At 33.0% G+C, this 23,857-nt stretch overlaps 1 protein-coding gene and 1 non-coding gene across 11 annotated transcripts in view; both read right to left on the reverse strand.

Moving 5' to 3' along the window:
• SENP6 (SUMO specific peptidase 6) overlaps window positions 1-23,857 on the reverse strand; it is a 102,600-nt gene that overhangs the window by 49,371 nt on the left and 29,372 nt on the right. For 7 of the 10 annotated variants that reach the window (XM_067702746.1, XM_067702744.1, XM_067702745.1 and 4 more), the window contains 3 exons: window positions 22,840-22,935; window positions 18,080-18,100; window positions 8,313-8,383 (listed from right to left, as the gene is read on the reverse strand). In XM_067702746.1, coding sequence (XP_067558847.1) covers window positions 8,313-8,383; window positions 18,080-18,100; window positions 22,840-22,935 — 188 coding nt within the window. Of the gene's footprint in view, window positions 1-8,312; window positions 8,384-18,079; window positions 18,101-22,839; window positions 22,936-23,857 lie in introns of those variants that run through there. The other 3 variants (XM_067702742.1, XM_067702743.1, XM_067702750.1) reach the window with 3 other exon arrangements.
• LOC137205155 (U6 spliceosomal RNA) lies at window positions 12,093-12,196 on the reverse strand. The gene has a single exon (XR_010934018.1). It is a non-coding gene; the product is annotated as a U6 spliceosomal RNA (small nuclear RNA).

The following is a 23,857-nucleotide window of genomic DNA, read 5'->3' on the forward strand; positions in this document are numbered from 1 at the left end:
CTCAATAACGAAAAAAACCAAACAATCCAATCAAAAACCAGGCAGAGGACAAAGACATTTCTCCAAAGAAGTTATACAGATGGCCAATAGGCACATGAAAAGATGCTCAACATCACGAATTATCAGAGAAATGCAAATCAAAACTACAATGAGGAATCACTGTACACCAGTCAGAATGGCCATCATTAAGAAGTCCACAAACAAGAAATGATGGAGAGGGTGTGGAGAAAAGGGAACCCTCCTTCACTGTTGGTGGAAATATAAATTGGTGCAGCCACTATGGAGAACAGTATGGAGGTTCCTTAAAAAACTAAAAATAGAATTACCATATGACCCAGCAATCCCATTCCTGGGCATATATCCAGAGGAAACTCTCATTCAAAAAGATACATGCACCCCAATGTTCACAGCACCACTATTTACAACAGCCAAGACACGGAAGCAACCTAAATGTCCATCAACAGATGAATGTATAAAGAAGATTGATATGTGTGTATACACACACACACACACACACACACACACACACACACACTGGAATACTACTTCCCCATAAAAAAAGAATGAAATAACCTCATTTGCAGTAACATGGATGGACCTAGAGATTATCATACTAAGACAAAACAAATATCATATGATATCACTTATATATGTGGAATCTAAAATATAATACAAATGCACTTATTAAAAAAACAAAACAAAAAACAGAAACAGATTCACAGACAGAGAAAACAGATTTATGGTTACCAAAGAGGAAAGTGGGGAAGGGATAAATTAGGAGTTTGGGATTAGCAGATACAAAGTACTATATATAAAATAGATAAACAACAAGACAAGGCCCTATTACAGGGCACAGAGAACTATATTCAATATCTTATAATAACTTATAATGGAAAAAATATGAAAAAGAATATATATTTATAACTGAATCACTTTGCTGTACACCAGACACTAACACAACAGTTGTAAATCAACTATATACGTCAATGAAAAAAAAAAAAGATTGGGATATTTCCTGCTGGATTTTCTAGCTCAATGTCTTTTTAATATACCACACTATTTCCAGATACGCAGCAAAGGTAAGAATATGGAAGATATTATGAGACAAGTAAAAGTGATTAATAGGTTGGATCTTTAGAATAAATTTTAAAACCTAAACTTAAAAAAAAATGTCCTCCATAAAAAGAACATTTATAGTAGCTTTACTCATAATCTTAAAACAAACAAACAAACAAAAAACCCCTGGATGGGCTTCCCTGGTGGCGCAGTGGTTGAGAGTCCGCCTGCCGATGCAGGGGACACGGGTTTGTGTCCCGGTCCGGGAAGACCCCACATGCCGCGGAGCGGCTGGGCCCGTGAGCCATGGCCACTGAGCCTGCGCGTCCGGAGCCTGTGCTCCGCAACGGGAGAGGCCACAGCAGGGAGAGGCCCCCGTACTGCAAAAACAAAAAAACCCTGGAAACAACTCAGGTGTCCATCATCAGGAGAATGATAAGCAAACTGATACAGCCATACAATGGAACACTAAAGTAACAAATTACTAATGCATGCAACAACATGGGTGAATCTCAAAAAAACTATCCAGAGTGAAAAGACTTACAACAAAGAGTACACATTGTATTATTCCACTTATATGAAAATAGTTACCTTTGAAGGGGCAGGGATGAGGAGTAACTGAAAGGAACATGAGGGAACTTTCTGCAGTGATGATATCATTTGTACTATGTCTTCCCAGGGCTTTGGGTTAGTAAGGTATGTGTACTTGTCAAAATGTACTTAACTGTACACTTATGACTTGTGCATTTCATTGTATGTATATTTTATTTCAAAAAAGAAAAAGAAAACTAAAACATATATTGAACTCTAGATAATGATATGCCTGCTGAAGTGTTTAGGAGTAAACTGTACTGGTGTCTGTAACTTACTTAAAATACATTGGAAAAAAATAAGATGTTTATATATAAATGGATGATTAGATACACGGATATGTGATAAAGTTAAGTATAGAAAAGTGTTAACTGTAGAATCTATGTAGTAGATATATGTGTATTCACTGTGAAAGTCTTTCAACTTTTTGGTATCTTTGAAAATTTTCATAATAGAAGTCGGAGGTGGGGTGGGGCAAGGACAGCCCTTAACTTTTTTGTTTGAAAATTTAGTCGTGATATTACTAATCTGCCGGAAACTATATACCTCAAGGATAGTTAGAACACAAACAACTATCTTTATTATGGTTATTTATTTGCTCTTAAGTTATTTCTATCATCTGTCAAAAGAGAAAGACTAATTAGAAAAACAGCTGGTTTTCTCCATCGTGTAGCTGTTACTATGACTGGTTTTCAGTATAGAATAAAATGGCAGTCATATATCACATTCTCATTACAACCTCCTTAAAAATCACTTTTGTCTATGCGAAATATGTGATAAACAGGCAAAGGAGACAACAGGCAGACATGAATAAAAGAAGAAATCCAAATGGCCACTGAACACATAAAATGCTTCGTCAGTAATGAGGAAATTTTTAAAAAACCAAATACTACCTCCCTATCAGCCTGGCAAAGCCTGAAGGATAGTAATATCTACTGTCGCTGAGGAGCATGTGAGAAAACAGGCATACTCAGATCCTGCTTGCTGGGAGCTGACACCCTTTACAGAAAGCATTTTGGCAGTAATATATCAGAAGTCTTTAAAATGTGCATAAACTTTGTCCTTATAATTTTATTTCTAGGGATTTGACCTAAGTAAATAATAGATAAAATACATAATATGAGCTAAATTATTAATAATATATATAATATCAAAACATTAAAAATCTAAATTATGGTACAGAAATATAGTGGGTCACTATGCATTCATGAAAAAAATGACCACAGAGACTTGGCTATATTAACTTGTCAAGTCCACTATATATAAATTCATCTATTTGATTCTTAAACTTCCCTTAATTGTGTTTTTCATTCTGGTTTTCTTCTGATATTCCAATATCTTTTAATGAGAGTATAGAAACCGGATAATAATGTAACAAAGTAAGAAGCAAGTTACAGAACAGTAAACATAGTATAAACGCATTTAAAAAAAAAAAAGGGTATATATGCATAGAAGTCTAGCAAGTTATATGTTAAAGTACCAGGAGAAGATACCCTGACTGGTTAAGAGTGAGCGGATATTTTTCTTCTGCACGAGTTAAATACTTCTGCACGAGTGCTAAGTCAGGTGATTTAGGTTGAAATCATAATGTAATTACATTAAGAATATAATTAAATGTTCACTCAGAGACAGTATATAACGTCTATTAATTCTCTGACAAGAACACAAAGAACAGACTGGAAAACAAAAAGGAAGTTTAAGAAACGAATGAATAGAGAAAAAAATAAGAGATCTTAATTTATAGTTATATGTTGTTATTTTACATACTTAGAAAAAATATAAAAAGAACACCAAACAAAAAAGCAATAGGATATCTGATCTATCCAAAAATTATACTTAATAGTTTACAAGCTTTAATTTAATCCTAGAGAACTGCTTATCAATGCTCGTTAGCTTAGTGCTAATAAATGGCTATAATTCATATTAAGCGCCTCTTAAATGCAAAATAAAGGAGAAAAACAATAATAAAGGAAGTTACTTTAAGTGTTAAGAACTATAAAAAGACAGTGATTTCTTTTTAGGAGAAAATTATTCCAGGTGCTATGCCAGTAACTATTGATCCTGGGGTTTGAAATCTCACCATTTTAAAAACTAACTCCGGGCTTCCCTGGTGGTGCAGTGGTTGAGAATCTGCCTGCCGATGCAGGGGACACGGGTTTGAGCCCTGGTCTGGGAAGATCCCACATGCCGCGGAGCAACTGGGCCCGTGAGCCACAGCTACTGAGCCCGAGTGTCTGGAGCTTGTGCTCCGCAGCAAGAGAGGCCGCCACAGTGAGAGGCCCGCGCACCGCGATTAACAGTGGCCCCCGCTCGCCACAACTAGAGAAAGCCCTCGCACAGAAACGAAGACCCAACACAGCCAAAAATAAATAAATTTATTTAAAAAAAAATAACTATCTCCAAAGGAAATCCTAAAATAAAATGCAATCTTTATGCAACAATATATGCAATATTGTTATAGCACTGTCATTCATACTATACCCAAGTATACGTGTACCTACCTAACACAAAGCAGCTGTAGTTTACAAGCTAAATATACCAATATCCCTTTCCCAAAGTTTACAAATATTACCTGTCCACATGATTGTGTGTGTGTGTATATATATTTGGGGCTGGCCAAAAAGTTCATTCGTTTTTTCCATAGGATGCCTCTAGTAGCTTAGGTGTCTTTAAATTCATTTGAAACAATATTGTTAGACTGTGTTGTGACAGCTGTCATATCAGTGTGCATTTAAAAAAAACTTATCAAAATTGGTGAATTTTTGTGTGGCCATTTTAATATTGAAGATGGAAGAAAAATGCAACATTTTTGGCACATTATGCTTTATTATTTCAAGAAAGGTTAAAAACGCAAATGAAACGAAAAAAAGATTTGTGCAATGTATGGGGAAGGTGCTGCGATTGAGCGAATGTGTCAAAAGTGGTTTGTGAAGTTTCGTGCTGGAGATTTCTTGCTGGACAATGCTCCACAGTCAGGTAGACCACTTGAGGTTGATAGCAATCAAATCGAGACATTAATTGAGATCAATCAACATTATACCACGCGAGAGATAGCCAACATACTCAAAATATCCAAATCAAGAGTTGAAAATCATTGGCACCAGCCTGGTTATGTTAATTGCTTTGATGTTTGGGATCCACAGAAGTTAAGCGGAAGAAACCTTGAGCGTACTTCTCCATATGATTCTTGTAACGAAAACGTTCCATTTTTAAAACAAATCGTGACGGGCTATGAAAAGTGGGTACTGTACACTAATGTGGAATGGAAGAGATCATGGGGCAAGTGAAATGACGCACCACCAACCACACCAAAGGCAAGTCTTCATCCAAAGAAGGTGATGTTCTGTATATGGCGGGATTGGAAGGGAGTCCCCTATTATGGGCTCCTTCTGGAAAACCAAACGATTAATTCTAACAAGTACTGCTCCCAATTAGACCAACTGAAAGCAGCACTCAACGACAAGCATCCGGAATTAGTCAACAGAAAACGCATGATCTTCCATCAGGATAACGCAAGACCGCATGTTCCTCTGATGACCAGGCAAAAGCTGTTACAGCTTGGCTGGGAAGTTCTGATTCATCCGCCGCATTCACCAGACATTGCACCTTTGTATTTACATTTATTTTGGCCTTTACAAAATTCTCTTAATGGAAAAAATTTCCATTCTCCGGAAGACTGTAAAAGGCAACTGGTACAGTTCTTTGTTCGAAAAGATAAAAAGTTTTGGGAACATGGAATTATGAAGTTGCCTGAAAAATGGCAGCAGGTAGTGGAACAAAAGGGTGAATACATTGTTCAATAAAGTTCTTGGTGAAAATGAAAAATGTGTCTTTTATTTTTGCTTAAAAACCAAAGAAACTTTTTGGCCAACCCTATATATATATATAGATATAGATATAGATAGATAGATACACATATACACACACACACACACATATATATAACATATATATGTTATATATATATGTATATGTGTGTATATATATGTATGTGTATATATATATATGTATGTAAGTATGTATTTACACACACACTTTATTATGAGTCCACAGGCATAAACTGAATAGGTAAGTAAAGGAGACGGTACAGCTCTTTCCTACAAAAGAATTTCAATTAATAAATGTAAAAGAAATGAAGAAAACAGAAAATTACCATTAGATAAACACCAAGTAATAATTGTTGCCAGCAAGATCCACCAATAGATGCAAAATCAGTGGGTGCAATTTTGAGGAAAAAGAGGGTATCTGCATAGTGTCAGAGTATCTCTCCCAAGATCTTTATTAAGTACAAAGGGAAAAAAAATAATTCTACAGTGGAGAAACCCAGCAGAAACCACCTAACCAAGGTATCATGTTTAACATCACCAGCAGTAAGACAAATCAACATCATACAACCCCTGATATAATGTGTAGAAAAAGACACAACATCACTTTCGTGAAAGTCTTGCCAAAAATGCATAGCCTCAATCTAATCATAAGATAACATCATATAAACTTCCAAACAGAAAGGCATTCTATGAAGTAACTGTCCATTACTCTTCAAAATTGTCAAGGAAACTTAGGAGATGTGACAAACAAATGCAATGTAAGATCCCAAACTAGATCTTAGAACAGAAAAAAGTTACCAGTGAAAAACTGGTGAAATGAGACCAAGGTCTGTTGCTTAGTTAAGAATGTTATACCAATGCCAATTTCTTAGTTTTGTAAATGTACCATGATTGTAACATGTTAACATTAGGAGCAGCTGGGTAAAGGGTAAATGAGTCCTATTTTAATAACTTTTCAGTAGTCTAAAATGATTTCAAAATAAAAAGTTTTTCTTAAAAAAAGGTTATTCTTATCTACTTAATGAATATTATTGAATAAACAAAAAATTTTTCAAAAAAGTCTGGGGCTGATTGGTATCTAAAACCATATAATGGGCCAAATCACTTAACTTACTGAAATGCATCTGTGTAAAGGGAATGATAATAGTACTTATTGTGCAGTTCTTCCCTGAGGATTAGGAGTAAGTTTCTTTCTGATCTAAGGAGAAAATAGTAAAGCACAGTGGTTAAGAGAATGCATGGCCTTTAGCATTAAATAGACCTGGATTCCAATACTAGTCTGTGTCCTTGAGCAAGTTGTGTAATCCCTCCGAGCCTCAATTTGCTCCTCTGTACAAAATGTAGGTAAAGTTGGATTTAGCTTATTGAGATCTTGGGTAGGGAGCCACGATAAAAACAAATAATGAATGTAAAGCAACTGACTCAGCATCTAGGGCAGATTAAGAATTCAATAAAGGTTTAAGGTATGAATGTTAAAGAGGCTAATCATTATTACTACACTTAATAAACTTAGTGAACAGAACTATGCATTGTGAAGTATAATAATTCACATTCATAACTGCAAAGTTGTTAAGAAAGGATGAAGCTAAGTTTGGAATATACTCTTTATAAAATAGGATATGTTCAATATATGCATAAAAGATTTTCACCCAAACTAAAAGAAAAATATAGATGCTTCAAAAAAAAAAAAAAAACCAGAAACAACAAACTGCTGGCAGTCAGGAAAACCTAGCTGCTATCTATCTATTTATGCTGCGCCGGGTCTTAGTTGCAGCATGCAGGATCTTTAGTTGTGGCATGCAGACTTCTTAGTTGCGGCACGTGGACTCTTAGTTGAGGTATGTGAGCTCTTTAGTTGTGGCATGCATGCGGGATCTAGTTCCCCAACCAGGGATTGAACCCGGGCCCCTGCACTGGGAGCACGGAGTCTTACCCACTGGAGCTGCTTAAAATCACTAGACTTTGGATAATAAGAGCCCCTAGTGCTATTTAAATAAGCAAAGTCCTATGGGATTAAGAGATACAAACTACTATTCGTAAAATATACAAGCAACAAGGATATATTCCATAGCACAGGGAATTACAGCCATTATCTTGTAATAATAAAGAATAACCTGTAAAAATACTGAATCACAATGCTGTACATCTGAAACTAATATAATATTGTAAATCAACTGTAATATTTTTAAAAAGTCAAAAAATAAATAAATAAACAAGCAAAGGTCTGGGACAAACAAGATGGACACACAGATTAAGAATCTGTATTCTAGATAATGAACATCAATTTGATGGTGAAACATTTTTCATAAATGCTATCTGCTCTTATTTTTGCTTAATATATCACTGTATTAAAAATTATTTCAACGCAAATATAAACTTCTACTTACAATAATTTTCCAACATCTACTATTAGCACAGTTTTATCAGGTATGGGCTCTTTTTAATTCAATGCCTAATGTATTCTAAATTTTAGGATCAAAACCATTTTAATCAAGAAAATCACATAATGTAAGATTATAACAAAGAGCAACAAAACACAATTTTGAAGCTATAACCCATCTAGAGTTAATATTTGGATCCTGAGTTTAACAACAATGCTAATATAATCAAAAAGATTTCCAACTATAATCACCTGAATGTGCACTCCTTGAATCATTCCCCAATGATTTCAGGTCACAATTATAATAAATAAATTCTCAAATCAATTATAAAAAAATGGGTCTATATATTCCTATTATACCTAGGAATATTCTAAAACTGGTACCATATTCCTATTCTACCTTCCTTACAACTACTCAAAACCCTTCACAGGTGTAACAAAAAAAACTGCACACTTACCAACACCTTGGGGCCGACTTAACCTTACAGGATTACTTTCAAATTTTTGGACATGAGGTGGATATTCTTTCCTAGAAAAGGAAATTTATATAGTTTCAGTCTAAAAGAAAAATATATTTTTAAAATGAAAAAGTAGAGGGAATACTTAAAATATGTTTACCAAAAGCAAATCATAGCTTGTCATATAAAAAGTGGTACTATAAAATAGTAACACTATATTACCCAAATATAGTAAACCTTAATGCACTATAAGATCCTTAAGGGCAGTGACTATATTTTATTTAAACTGTCAATCTATGAAAGCTGACAGCAGGCAGTCTTTCAAACAAATATTTAATAAATAAATACAAGTATTTGTCCTTTCAAAGTAGTCACTTTGGAAAGTTATATATTTATTCCCCCAATACACAAAACTTTAGAATTTTTCTTTTGGAACTGCCTTCATAATCTGTTTAAAAAAACTTAAAAAAAAAACTCCTAATATTTCATTGTCACATGCATTTTTGGAATAAAAAAAGTTAGTTAGCTTATAATAAATACTCAACTTGCCCAATTTTGCTGTAAATGTTTCTAGTTTAAAGATCAATGAATAAAGAATAAAGAGTGAATAAGATCTTGTCCTTGAGGATAATTCCAAAAGCAGTACAAAAAATGTTGTGTACAAAACTAGAAATCATGAAATAAATATTTTAGTCTTATAATATGACTACATTATGGGGGTATAATTATACTTTAAAAAATATATTACATTGTCAGACTTCACACCTAACCAATTTTCAGAATTCTGAACAGGAATCCCTAGTAAATAAGGATCCTAAAATAGTACAGAAGTCCAAATATACAATAGTTTGGGAGAAAAGCAAGAATCCTATAGCTAATTGTGGGATAAAAGCATTAAAGGAGGAGGTTTGCAAAAAATGCAATAAACCAGGGAGCTACAATAGCTACCTTCCCATCCTAAACAAAAGCTTCTAAAAATATTTCCATTTTATTTAACGGGGGAATTAAAGGAGGTTATTCTGTTATTTGTAAATGCATTCACCCGAGTGATCAATACTTATCACAGGGCAATATAATTAATTAATTAAACAAAAATCCTAAAGGAATTTTCCTGTAAGGATTTCATATTCTTATATTGTAAAAGTCAGAGCACCTAAATTGAAAACAAAATATGAAAATGACACAAGAAGAAAATAATAATAGTGATAGTAGTGTATATGTGACAGTAGTTAGCAAATAGTGAGCATCATGTGCCAGGTACTGTTCTAAGTGCTTTGTATCTAATAATTACTTTAATCTTCACAATAACCTTATAAAGTATATACTATTGTTAGTACTTTACAGATGAGGAAACTGAGGCACAATGAGGTTAATTAACTTGCCCATGGTCACACAACTATTAAATACCAACATCAGAATCTGAATCTTGGCAAACTGCACCAATATTGATGAGTAATGGTGTTTTCACCATTTCAATTATTATTACTGAGCAGCATTTGGTACAACTGGGTAATTTCCACACTGTCAAAATTTTAAGATTCGTGAGGATACGAGCTGTGAAGATGAGAATTTGCCTTAGAGATAGTGGTACTAGTGTTATTAAAAATAAGGTAGGTTTTCAGCTCCTAACTACATTTAGCTTTGAATAAAATGCATGTTTTTATATACTACACATGCTCACACTAAAAATGATATGAGTCTTATCTTTAAAACAAACAATTTTTTAATCTCTAATTTTTATAACTCTACACTGGAAAAGTAAAGATACCAACTATAAAAGGCAACCGAGTCAATAAATCTGAAGCAAAATACGATGATACAATTATATTAAACTACAAAACCTCTATGCATTATATATATTTAAAACAGTGGACAACAGAAACAGTAGGTATTCTTAAATACTAAGGATTATCAACAAGCAAAATAATTTGACAGAGTGGTCACAAAATCTGAAATACATGTTTTGGATTTTTCTCTGCTTAATTACTTATTCTGGGGTATGCTATAAACACAGGTTTATTCAGTAATAACTGGCATAAATCACTGGAGGCAACATATCATAGATGTGCAGGGATTTCTGAAAATGCTGCACTAATTCACACTGCTCTTTGCTGTTTGACACAGTGCACTGAACCATGCACTGCTGATGAGGAACAAACAATGCACTGAATATATCATGTAACATCCATGACCTATCATTATCGTAATGTAATGATAAAAATTATGCATATTTGCCAACATTTCCAAACCTTATGGCCATTCTGTATCTAATATTTACTACATCTTTCCCTATACAGACAGAGCAGATTGTTTTAAAAAATGTATTATAATGAGTAAATTACAGAAATAAAAGCATACCTTAAGTTTAATACAAGAATACAAGAATTTCAGAATAAAAGTAGTATTTGTTTAATAAGGGAATTAAAAGAACTTTCTAGCTATAATCTTGTGTTCTTTAAAACTTAGTTTTTAAAAGAACTTTGTTAGGTAATCAAAAATGAAATTTCATGTTAATTTCTTAATTTGAGAGTTCCATCACTCTACAGACACTAAAATTTCAAACTCCAAACTAGTAGGATGCTTAAGGCTAGAATTTAATTTCCTGGTGGATTTTCTTTCCTACCTCAAACCAAGCAGAAACAGAGAAGTGTCCCTATCTTCTGTCTTCTACCAAGCGGGAGCATTTTTTTTGCTTCTGAGGGCTTGTGTTCTGCATAGAAGTTTTAGAGAAAACCTCACTTCATGGACCCAACGTTTTTACAAGCTGCATTAAGTGAACTGGAGAGTTTTTTCCTTCTGTGCAGAACTCTTTAAATAACATGAGACTCCTTATTAAAGGTTAGACAGCCTTCAGACCTTTTTTTTTAATAAACTTTATTTTAGAATAATTTGATTTGCTGAAGACTTGAAAAGACAATTCAGAATTCTCTTATATCCCTTATCCAGTTTTTCTTAACGTTAACACCTTCATTACCCTCATACATATGTCAAAAAAAGAAATCAACATTTGTACACTGCTATTAACTAAATGCCAGGCTTTATTTGAACTTCGCCAGCTATTCCACTAATATCCTTTGTTTGTTCCAGAATCCAATCTAGGATCCATCGCATTTAGTCATCATGTCTCCTTAGTCTCTTTTTTGTTTCCCAGACTGTTTTGTTTCCCACTGTTTTTCATGACCTTGACACTTTGGAAGAGACTGGTTAGTTATTTTGTAGAATGCCCCACAATGTGGGTTTGTCTGATGTTTTTCTCATGATTATACTGAAGTTGTAGGTTTGGTGGACAGTACCCATCTCATCACATCATATCAGGGGTTACATGGTATCGATGATTTACATCACTAGTGAGGTTATCCTTGATCATCTGGCTAAAGTAGTGTTTGCCAGGTTTCTCCACTCCAAAGTTATTTTCCCTTTCGACATTCTATTTGGAAGCAAGTCCAATCAGTCCAGCCCACAAAAGGGGCAGGGGTAGTTAAATTCTACTTCCTGAAGAGGAAACTATCTACACATATTATTTGGAATTCTTCTGTATAAACACCTGTTTCCCCCAATTCATTTTATGCAGCTTATAAAAACCCCAGGATAGTTCAATAAATAAATCACTTATTCAATCATTTATACCAGTATGACTCATGAATATTTATTTTATACTTTAGGTTATAATCCAATTGTTTCAGTTTTGGCCCTTGGGAGCTCTTTCAGTTGGCTCCTGTGTTCCTTTCATGTGACCTCATTTTTTTTTTTTAATTCTGATAAAACATACATAAAATTTACAGAAATATGGAATGCTTTGCCAGTCTGCATGTCGTCCTCATACAAGGGCCATGAAAATCTCTGTATCGTTCCAATTTTAGTATATGTGCTGCTGAAGCAAGTACCCCTTTGTTTTTTGAATGCCTGTTTGGATTCTGATACTACAAGATACTCTATGATCATTTTGTGTTTTCCCTAACCCATCCCTAGAATCAGCCGTTTCTCCATGTTCCTTTTATTAGAGTGGTATTAGAAACCAGGATCTGAGTGCTGCTTTTTTTTTTTAAGTTGGTTTTGAAACTCATTTTATAAATCGTTCCATTGCTCGAACTGATCTCAAAAGATGTAAATTCCTATAAAATAAATTAAATGTGTTCATTTTTCATGAAAATGCATTATCCAAATTCATGTTTAAACTGTAATCTAATTTTTGAAGAGATGTATTAAAATCTCCCGAAGTTGTACTCTAACCAAGAACGCCTTGCATTTTAGATATTTTAGGGGAGCTTTACACAGCTCGTTGTTACTTACACTCTCACGAGTGTCTCCATTATAAAATGTGCTCCGTTATACTATTTAGTGCTTCTAATCCTTAATTCTATTTCATTTGTTGCTAAAATTCTACTCATGCTTTCCTTTTGTTCGCATTTCTTTTGAGTCTAAGACTCAAGAGACCCCTTTACTTACAAATTGTTATTTTATAAGTATCTGATTCTGGTAAACAACATGATATAGCTGGGTTTAATTCAACCAGTTTTCTCTTATTAAATATATTCGACCTGCTCACAATCATTATTGCATCTGATAAACTTCATGTTTTCCTTTCATCTTACTGTATTAGTTGTTTCTTATATTTGTTTATTGTCACTCTTTTCCCCTATTTTTACTGATTTGCACAATTACCTTTCATTTGTTTTTCCTCCCCTGGTTAATTTAACAAATAGTTACCTTCCCTCTCTCAACCCTTATTCCAACTGCATATTTTGTTCATCAACATGTTCTCAAGATTCCAACTATTTCCTCAAACAAGATATTCTATTGCATCATCTCTAAGGGGATAAGATCTTTAAAATCCTTTTACTTCCCCATCCTACCCCATTCAGTCCCCCTTCCAAAAAAAAAAAGGCCTTAAGATACCTTTTACTTCTGCCCTTCTACCTCTCCAATTCCTAGATTTTGCTGAGATAGTTTTGAATAGTCAAAGATTATTACTGATTTTCTTTTGTAGCGTATCTCTATTTGGTAAGTAAATCACGCTTAGCCTTAACTGAATGCCACTGACTTAAGTTTTTAATTGTGCCAAATTATAAATCATATACAAAAGATTATTTTTTTAAATCTCAAAGATTTATCAGGTAATAATAACACTTCCCTACCTAAAATGACCTGAAAGCTTCTAGTGAGTGCACCACATAAAACCCAAACTCTTCAGATCATCTTACAGAAAGCCTTTTATGATCTAGGGGCCCTAGCTGACCTTAACCAAACCCACCCCGCAGTCCTTCTTTCTGTTCTTTGAACATGCCAAACTCACTCCAGCATTAATATCTTAGCACCACCTCTTCCCTATGTGGAAAAGCCATCTCTATGATCACTGTATGGCTGACTGCTGCTCATTCAGTCCTTGCTTAAATGTTAGCTTCATAGTTGAGTGTCTCTCTGAACATCTAAAGAAACCATACTGTCACTCTATACCACATCATCCAATTATACTTTTTTACACAGAACTTATTTTTTGGTGTTTTACTTGTTCATTATCAGTTTTTGCCCATCAAAATGTAAACTACACGAGAGCAGAGATCTTGTTTGTTTTGTTCATCACTGTATCCTTATACCTATAACACAGCAGGCACTTGATAAATATTTGGAAGTAATAAATGTGTATAACTAAGAGGCAGTACGTAAGGAGAAGTGTATTTATCAGGTCAAATAATTGTACAATCATGCTGAACAAGGGTGGTAATGTCAAAACTGAACCACTGGCCACCATGCAGAGCCACCATAAAGTAATTCAAAATATTAGCCTATGTGCAAATACCATAATTCAGGCACTGTAAACTAAACATTTATTGATTAGACAGGGTAGCTGGAAATTGAATATACTTGGAATCTCTAGTCTGTTTACTGCTCTCCTTTCTAGGCTTTTTTCCAATGTTTCCATATCCAATCACTGTTTTCTTCACAGTATGCTTTATTATGTGGTAAGACATGTCATTCTTCTCTTCCCCCACTTATTCTTCTTTTTATAAAGTAAGTCTCATCTCTTACTCTTCTCAAATATTTACTCTCCTAAATAAACTTTAGAATCAATTGGCCAAATTTCCTAAAATAACAAAGTCAGCAAGATTTCTGACTAAAATTGCATTAAGTTTATTTTAAGGAGCACTGATATCAAATAACCAACCAGGAACCTAATATATGCCTCAGATCAGGTTCTTTAGATATATTTATAAAGGATCTACACATCATTAATTTTATTACTGAATATTTAATTTTAGTTGCTACTGTGAAGGAAATTTTGGTCTTTCCAATATATACCACAACTGATCAGAGTGAATAAAAAATTATTAACATTATTAGTCTTGTACTCTATCATCTTGCTATACTCTTATTATATCTACGGTTTCAGATGACTCTCATAATTCTAAGGAAGGCAGTACCATCTGAATATAATTTTATTTTCAGGTACCTTGAGACACCAATTTATAATGCTAATATAAATTGGTACCACCTGTCTGCAAAACAATTTCCCAATACCTATCAAGAGCATTAAAAACATCTGTAACCTAGCCCAAAGAATCCTTTCCCAGAGATTTATCTTAGGAGATGCACTTAGAGATTTACATGCAGAGTTGTTCATCAATGTGTCATATACCAGGGGTCCCCAAGCCCCGGGCCTCGGCTGGTCCGCGGCCTGTTAGGAACCGGGCCGCACAGCAGGAGGGGAGAGGTGGGTGAGAGAGCGAGGCTTCGTCTGCCGCTGCCCATCGTGTTCGCATTACTGCCTGAACCATCCGCTGCCCCCGCTTCCATGGAAAAATTGTCTTCCATGAAACCGGTCCCTGGTACCAAAAAGGTTGGGGACCGCTGTCATATACAACAGTGAAAAACAACAAGAAATGGACTAATGGGTAAATAAATTATGTATATCTGCCGGACAAGCTATTACGTAATTATTACAAATCATTTTTAGAAGCCAACTTAACAGGGAAAAAGGCTAGGACATACTGTTAGGTGAAAACTCAAAATATGCAGCTGTACTTTTATTATGACTGCATGTATTAGGTATATTTAAAAGTACACAGGAAAAAGAAAATTGGAAAGAAATGCATGAAGATACTAATGATGTAATTTTTGATGAGCTTTTTAAAAATTATAAAATCTTTCATTGTAATACTTGTCTTTTCAATACCCCCTTTTAAGTTAAATTTCTAGTGTTTCATATGTCTTTTATTGTATTCTTTTCCCTTTGTATCTTTTTGTTTCAAAATTCTCTACGATACGCACATATTTATAATAAAAATATTAAAAAAAATTTTTAATTTGAAAATTAGTATGTGCTTCAGTTTCATAATAGTTCAACTGTCTTTATCTAAGGAGAAAAAAAAAAGTTCTAATACCAGATTAAATATTCTAGGTTGCTGGTGCTACCACGTACACTATATTCACAAGCCAACTGTCCAAGAGTCAGAAAAGAATTCAAGTCATTCAAGTTGTCAAAGTCACCCACAACAAAGAAAAATGGCAGCAAATTTTTTAAGTTTGCAAGCTCTGGACCTTAATATCGTTTGTTTAATTTTTATTCCAGCTTGGTTTTAAACCTAAAATATACCTCATTGTGCCCAGTATACAGTACAAAGGGAAAAAACCTGGAAAAGATTAACCTTCCACAACTACCTAACTTTTGTTTATTAGATAAACCATCCTCTTTTAAAGAAATCATTTAGTTCAGAGATTTACAGTCCTTCATGTGTTAAGGGATAAAGATAAAAGATTTTCTATTACTTTTCAAAGGTCAGAAAAAAAGATGTGGCTTTGTTCATAAGGGAGGAAAAATGGCTTACGTAAAAAAAATTTACAAAGTAAAATCTACTGACACAAAATTTCTTCTCAGTTTATCTCTGACAAAGATAAAATAATTTTAGGTGAGATTCCAAAGGATTAATGGGCTAAATTGAACCTAACAGTAACTAAGCTGCTGAATAAAGCACTCCAGTGTATTCATCATAACATATTTTATAAATAGATGCTGCTTCACGCCTAGCCCCTGGCGGTAATGTTGGTACAAAAAGACAAAGAATTTCAGCACCTTTTATTACAGAAATTTCAAACTTTACAGTGTATATGTCAGTTTCAAATAATTATCTCATAACAGAACAAATCTCTGTTCTTCACAAATCTCCTTTAAAACTGGACAAATATCATTATTCCCATTTTAGAGTAAGTTATGTGCCTACTGGTAATGCTGGTTACTTAATTCTACATCTCTGACTTCTATTCCAGTATTATTCCAACAGGAATATAAGCTCCAAGAGAGTAGGGATTTTTGTCTGCTCCTAGAAGAGTGCCTGGCACATAGAGTCATTGAAATATTTGCTGAATGTATCAATGAATAAATTTCCACAACAGAAATATGCATAAGAAGCCAAAACAGTAGAAAAAAATCAGTATAAACCCACCAAGGCTATTATAAGAGAATATTCTAAGATCTTTATACTATTCTGATAAATATAACAGCACCTATATTTTATCTACTATAACATAAAGGAAAGAATTTGTTTATTTCTATAAAACAACAGTCTGGTTCATGTGTGACTGTATAGTTACTTAAAAACATCTTATTAATGATCTTCTCCCCAAAATATAGTCACTTATGAATTAAAAATTCGAAAGATATAAAATGACTCATCTATGTCTGACAAGAAATAACAATTTACTCAGAGAGAAAAACAGACACAATAGAAAAATAATTTTTCTTTCCCAGGAGGAAGGTAGTAAAATACTTGCACAACGCATTCATTTAAACCATGTAAGAACTGTGAAGTATTTCAGAATTATAAATATGCCTAAATCTTTTGCTGACAGGATCATCTTTAGTTCAGAAACCTGGTGTTCATGAAGTAAGATGGAATATATAGCATTGTATAAAATATTGCAAGTTGTCCTCTTTGCCTCCTCTATACCTTTAAACAAAATTATAGAGTCAAAGTTACATAATTAAATAAAATTATAGAATGTCCCTTCTTTTGACCATCACCAATGATATTAAAGTATTGGTTTAAAACAAGGGCTGTTTACCTGTTTTGGGAGGGGAGAATTCATAAAAGGTTCTTGAAACTCATGGAAGCAAGAAAAAAAGATACACACATGCACAAAAATTTCCACATACATACATTGAGGAGAGGAGCTATTATTACAGGCATTTGATTTAGAAAACTACAATCATTTCACTATTCTAAGAAATGTGTGTTCTTAAAAACTTGTTTCCATGTTATTTACATTATTCAACATTTCTGCTAAAGGATGATGTGTTTGCCAGTGTTATTACAAAGGGAACAAAGAGTGATCATAAAATTCTGTCACAAATTTTTGATGTTTAGAGTTTTAACTCCAAGCTTAAGGTATTCTACTTCTATTTTTCCCCTCACTCTACTAAAGTATAAACCAAAAATATTACCACTGAAATACAAGAAATATTTAAATTAAGTAACTGAAAACAATTTTACTACTAAGATCCTGAAATATTCTATTTTTAAAACAAAAGTAGTTACATATCAGTGTAAATATATAATAATCATTCATGGAAAATATATATATATATTGAGAATTATGGTGAAATATTACCCACATAAGTCAAATATCATGTTGTGCTATTAGTTTCCTTTTTATTAAAATAATTAATAAACTTAATGATGAACTCTAATTCAATGGACATTTTTCAAAGCATATAAATAATCTGGTATTTTACTGCTGTATCCATGCTCTAATTTCATCAATATTGAGCTTACCTTTCCTTTTGGTCCAGACTGCTTAAAACATGAAAAAGAAAAAAAATGTAAGAGGCAAGACCTCATTTTTGATATATCATTGTAGTTTTAGTAACTGCAGTCAATAAGGCAAAACTCTGTGATTAATTTGTTTTAAACACATTATATATATGTTATATACTAGTGTTTTGAATCTTGTCAGATATGTAAATTGGCTTTCAGTTTTTGTCAGTACAGAAAATAATTTATATCTAAACATATTTAAAGAATAAAAAAGTATGTACAAAGATTGAAAAATTCTTGAAAGAGCTTTATTTAACCATCCAACACTTGAGGATATACGTTATTTTAGAGTGGTTAAAGAAATTGTCTTCAAGGAACAATACAACTTCCTAAAAGTTATAAAATTTTTAGAGGTCCCAATCCCACTATCAGGCGTGATTAAAGTCATCCCTCGGTTATCTGCACAGGATTGGTTCTAGGACCCAAGGCAGATAACAAAATCGTGGGTGCTCAAGTCCCTTATATAAAAGGGTATAGTATTTGCATATCACCTAAGCACATCCTCCCATATACTGCAAATCATCTCTAGACTACTTATAATACCTAATACAATGTAAATGCTATGTAAACAGTTGTTGAGTACCAGAAAATTCAAGTTTTGCTTTGTGGAACTTTCTGGAATTTTTCCCTTGGATTTTTTTTTTTTTTTATCTGTGCTTGGTTGAATCCACAGATGTGGAACCCCCAGATACAGAAGTCCAACTGTATTTGCTTCTGAGTAAGAAAAAAAAATTTTTTTAAGGCTGAAACTTTTGCACAAAAGCCTTAGATTAAATACAAATACAGTACACGGTTTGGGACACAAGAAAAGTCCTGGGACTTAAAATCATGGCCTCTAACCAAAAGTCCAATGTATAAAATGTCCACCCTTCTCCACAATTCATGGAAAATCTAAAAAGCTATCAATATCAAGTACTCAAGGGTAAAATTATAAAACCCTCAATTTAGAATAAGATTCACATCCTAGAATTATTCCTATTACAAAAGAAACTATTCAGAACTGTAAGCAAAACATAGTTCACAAAAATCCCTGAGTCCCCATATTAACTCTTATATTCCCATCATGTGAAGCACACAGTAAAATATCAATTTAATCCTAGCAAATTAAGAAAAAATAATAAGGGTAAGTTGGTTTTACATAAACAACATTGAAAAGAAACACATTTTTAAAAAAAGTTTTAATAGTAAGGAAAAGAATTATTATAAACTTACACAAATACCACATTTGAACTTTTACTTCTGCTATTTAGAAAATGGGATAATATGTATAAAATAAATTTATGTTGGACAAATGACAGAAAAATGAAGGAAAATTATCAGGCCCCTATTAAAGTGAAACAAAATACAAACATAAAAGTTTAAATATAGTCTGTCTACTCTTATATACTTATTTCTTATGGTGTAATATTTCCAGGAAAAGTAAAATAAAAACGAAAAGTTAGACGTTAATACCTAATCTAGCCATTTCCAACCCTACACTGTTGTGCTCAAGAAGTGAGAAGAGTTTAGTACTCTCTTGCTTTTATTCTTTAAACTCACCTGTTGAGAGTAAAAGAGGTAGAAGACAGAGTAAAAGTAGAAGAAACAGGTTTGGTTCTTTCCAATAAACCAAGGGAGTTAGGAAGAAAACAAAACCAAAAAATATATACACCATCCTCATTTCTCTTATCCTTGAGAAAAATGCACTTACTGTATCTAATTTATACATTATGGTAATTCTCCAAAACTCCTCAATATGTGTTTATTACCAAAGCCCTGCCCTAGAAGAGTTTATATATATTAAAAAAAAAAAAGAAGAAGAAGAAAGAAAAAAGCTTTTAAAAAATGAGACGGGAAGCCATTATCAGTAACATAGGGCTTTGTAAAAATGTCGACGTACATTCTTTTTGGACTATTTCTGCTCTTAAAATTTAAAAAAAGGAAAGAAAAAAGACAGACTGATTGATTCTGGTATCCATGACCTGATTTTGGACTTCAAAAATTCTTTCAAAGTGGTGCTTTTCATTAATAATTAAATCTTGCTTATTCCAGGAGCCCATTTTCCCATTTATGGATTATATATGCTTTTGTAGACATTCATTTCCCCCTATGGTCCTTTTTAAGGCTTTCTACCTATCCTTAATAAAAAACAAAACAAAACAGTGAAAATGTAAATAAAACATAAACCAGTAAATGTGCTCTTTTTCCAAGTGTGGTTAAAGTTAGGAGTGGAGATGGTATAGTTATAAAGATTTTTAATTTTCTGCATTTCATTTCTTCCATACTAATACTATCCTCCTCCATCACTGCTAGTATATAAACAATCTATCTTTTAAATATGAATTAAATTAACATTTGGAATAGCAGTAAGAAAACTGACTGCAATCATAATATTCTCCAAATAGCAGCTAATCTGATCTGATACTTTAACAATCTTCATTCATTTCTTTTAGACTAAAAACGTGTGCTATACCTGTTCCCATATCTTACAAATTATTCAAAATGCAGGTCTGATTTACTTAAAAGACAAGTTATACCACTCACCCCAGGAGTAATGGATTATGTGTGTGAATTACCAACTGATGGCATTTCCTTTAATAATTTCAAATTAAGAGTTGAGAAAATAAGAAAAGTTAGGAGAAACTGTAAAAGCCAGTGTGCTCATCCTCATCTGAGGCCTGACAATTGTGCCAACACTACACTAATTAAAACCAAAAGTTTGGTAGCAATCGTTTCAGGTGAAGGCTTTTTTTCATGCCTTTGAAGATGTGGTTCCTAATGCATGGAGTGTTCTCTTTTAGCTAAAACACTCAAAAGCTTCTTTAATACTTCCTTTGTGAACTCCTCACTGCTCCCTTCTCTGTAAACAGTACTACACATACTTTGTATATCTCTACACTGCACTCACCAGGTAATCATCTGTTTACTTGTCTTTCTGTCGTTTACCCTAACCACACTTGAGCTTCAAGGCAAATACTGTCATATTCATCTTTGACTACTTTCTACCTATACCTGGTATGTAGCATAAAATCACTCAATATTTTTGAAGGAAGAAAACTGGAAAAACTCTCCATGACTGGTATTTGAACTTCAAAATCTTTTTAACAACAGTCACACTGCAGTAGGACTAAGAAATGTTTATTTTATGAGACAAACATAAGTAGAATCTGTTTTCCTTAATGGATTGTTTCTTTAAATACAAATTAAATTAGGGTGTGTGTGTGTGTGTGTGTGTGTGTGTGTGTGTGTGTGTGTGTGTGTGTGTGTGTGTGTGTAAGAAACAGTATTTTACTAGTAAATACCACTTCCTATTAACAGAATCTAATCTTTCATACAGATGAGCAATGATACACATGGCAAGGTATAAGATGTCCCAGGACCTAGAATAAAACAAAACACATACCAATTCCCAAACTGGAATCAATTTTTTAACATTACCAATGAAGAAAGGAGGGATGGGGAGAATAAGGCATAGTGTAAATAATTCTAAACTGGTAGATAACTTCTAAACCAATAATAATTTTGGTTGTAGAATATATCACTTGATTATAAATCAGTACTTCAACTTAGACCACATTTCAGAATAGCAAGTAGACAGATCTTTCTTAGCGATGAATTCTATCAATGTGATCAGTGTGTGAGAAACAGTGTGTCTATCCTTCTTCCCTCCCGCTAATTACTCTCTTTTTATTGTTTGTTCTCATATTTGTGCCACATGTAGGCCAGAAAGCTTGATTTGTAAGGCAAGCCAATTTTGTGGCATGTATAGTAATTTCTCCATCTTTTTAGTTGATTTTCTGAAATATCTTATGTCAAAACTACGAAAAATAATACATTTAAGCAAAGGAAAGGTTTTCTTATTGTCCTAAAGTATGAGAATGATATAAGGTATTTAAGTTGAAAATCTCTGTTATAGCAAATCTACATAAATAGCAAATACAGCAAGGGTAAGAGTCAGGACACATTTTCTGAATGAGTAGCAGTCTAGATCAACATTTTAAAAAATGAAGAACAACATCTAGCATATATTAAAAAAAAATCTTTAAATTTTACTAGTTATAAAAATTTTATGCAACTATTCAAAATGCAAGAAATAAATTATTTTTCTAATTGTTGGAGCCTAAGAATTTCTTGGTCAACTGAAACTGACGAAGAACTGAAATTCAACTGAAATTTCATAACCATCCAAAAATGGTTATGAAAAACCTCAAAAGCATTTAAAAACACCAAGCATTACACTGTTACGTTCATTATTTCAAGATTCAAGTAATACTTTCATGATCAATGAGAACACTCAAATTTCTGAAAACACAAAAATTTCTCAAACATTTAAAACTAATAATGTGATTTACTTTGATGCTATGAAATCTTATAAACCTTACAAAGAAAGGTAATAACTGTAGTTTTACTCATCAGAACTAAACTACCAGCTGAAGATTTCTCTGTCAAATGTTGTAAAAATCAGCTTAATTTAACAGAAACATAATGCAATAGAATAGCTTTTACTTAAAATGTCTCTATTTACAGAATATGATTTACTCAAAAGCAGATATAAAATAAAAAAATTCTAGGACATGAATTATTTCAGAAACATCAATATCTCTTTAGAGACAATGGAAACATAATAAAGTTCCACAAATTAAGGGAAAAAAAGGTTTAAAAAAAAAAAAAGGCAGTGAAAAACTCCTATTAAAGAGGATGGTGTATATATACTAAACAAAGGCAATCAGAATCCTTACCTTTGGGCTGCTGTTTTTACTATTGCTATCTGTGCATTAGTATGAGGAAAACGTCTTACAGTTCCAGAACATAATGATGCATTTTGTGTATTTGCACTGCGAAGTCAAGAAACAAAGAATAATTTAAACAGGGAAAAATTATGCACTTATGCAAAATAAACCCTTTAAAATCTAAGCATACACACACACAAACCTGTAACACTTAAAGAAAATTTTTTATACATAAACCCATTGACCATGTTAAACTGTCCATTAGTTTTCCACTTTCTGAATTTGTCTCTGAAATGTTTCCAATCCAGTTCATGAAAGAAGATAAAGAGTAGAACACTAGAACAGAAATCAGGAATCCTAAATGAATGTTTCATACTGTAAGAATTCCTGTAAATTAATCCTGATATATTTCTTCTTCTTATTCTCTATTTAAGACTATCTATGTACTATGAGTATACGAACTATGTACTATGAGTATACAAAAGTTTTCTTATATGCCAAAATAATACTAAATGTTAATTATAAAAAAAAATTAAAAGTGCTAAATTCTACTTTCGATTCTACCAATGACTTGAAAATTATTTAGCCTTTATGTACCTCAATTGTCTATAAACTGACAAAGTAGCAATAAAATAGTGACTTCAACCCTATTTCTGGGATATGTAACAGTCCAATTGTATCAGTAATAGTGGTTCACTATGACAACCACTAGGAAAGATGAGTTATATCTAGAAGAGAAGGGAAATTAAGAAATCTTAAAAAAAAAAGAGTCCCTCATTGAGATAATCCTGGTAAGTATCCCCCAAAGGAGACGTGACCTACCTGTAATATTATAACCAAGATTTTGCTAACTTCATAAAAGCAAGCTCATCTTATGAAATATTAGTCTACTGAAATTTTTCTTTCAATATTTTAACTCCAAACCAAGAAATCACTGCAATCAAGCCTATTCCCAAGATTCAAAGCAAAGATGCCCAGTGTGTAGGATTAGATCTACTGACAAAGTGAAAAGAAAAGGTGTTAAGTT

The sequence above is a fragment of the Pseudorca crassidens genome, chromosome 13 (genome assembly GCF_039906515.1).
Source record: "Pseudorca crassidens isolate mPseCra1 chromosome 13, mPseCra1.hap1, whole genome shotgun sequence".
NCBI classification, from domain to species: Eukaryota; Metazoa; Chordata; class Mammalia; order Artiodactyla; family Delphinidae; genus Pseudorca; species Pseudorca crassidens.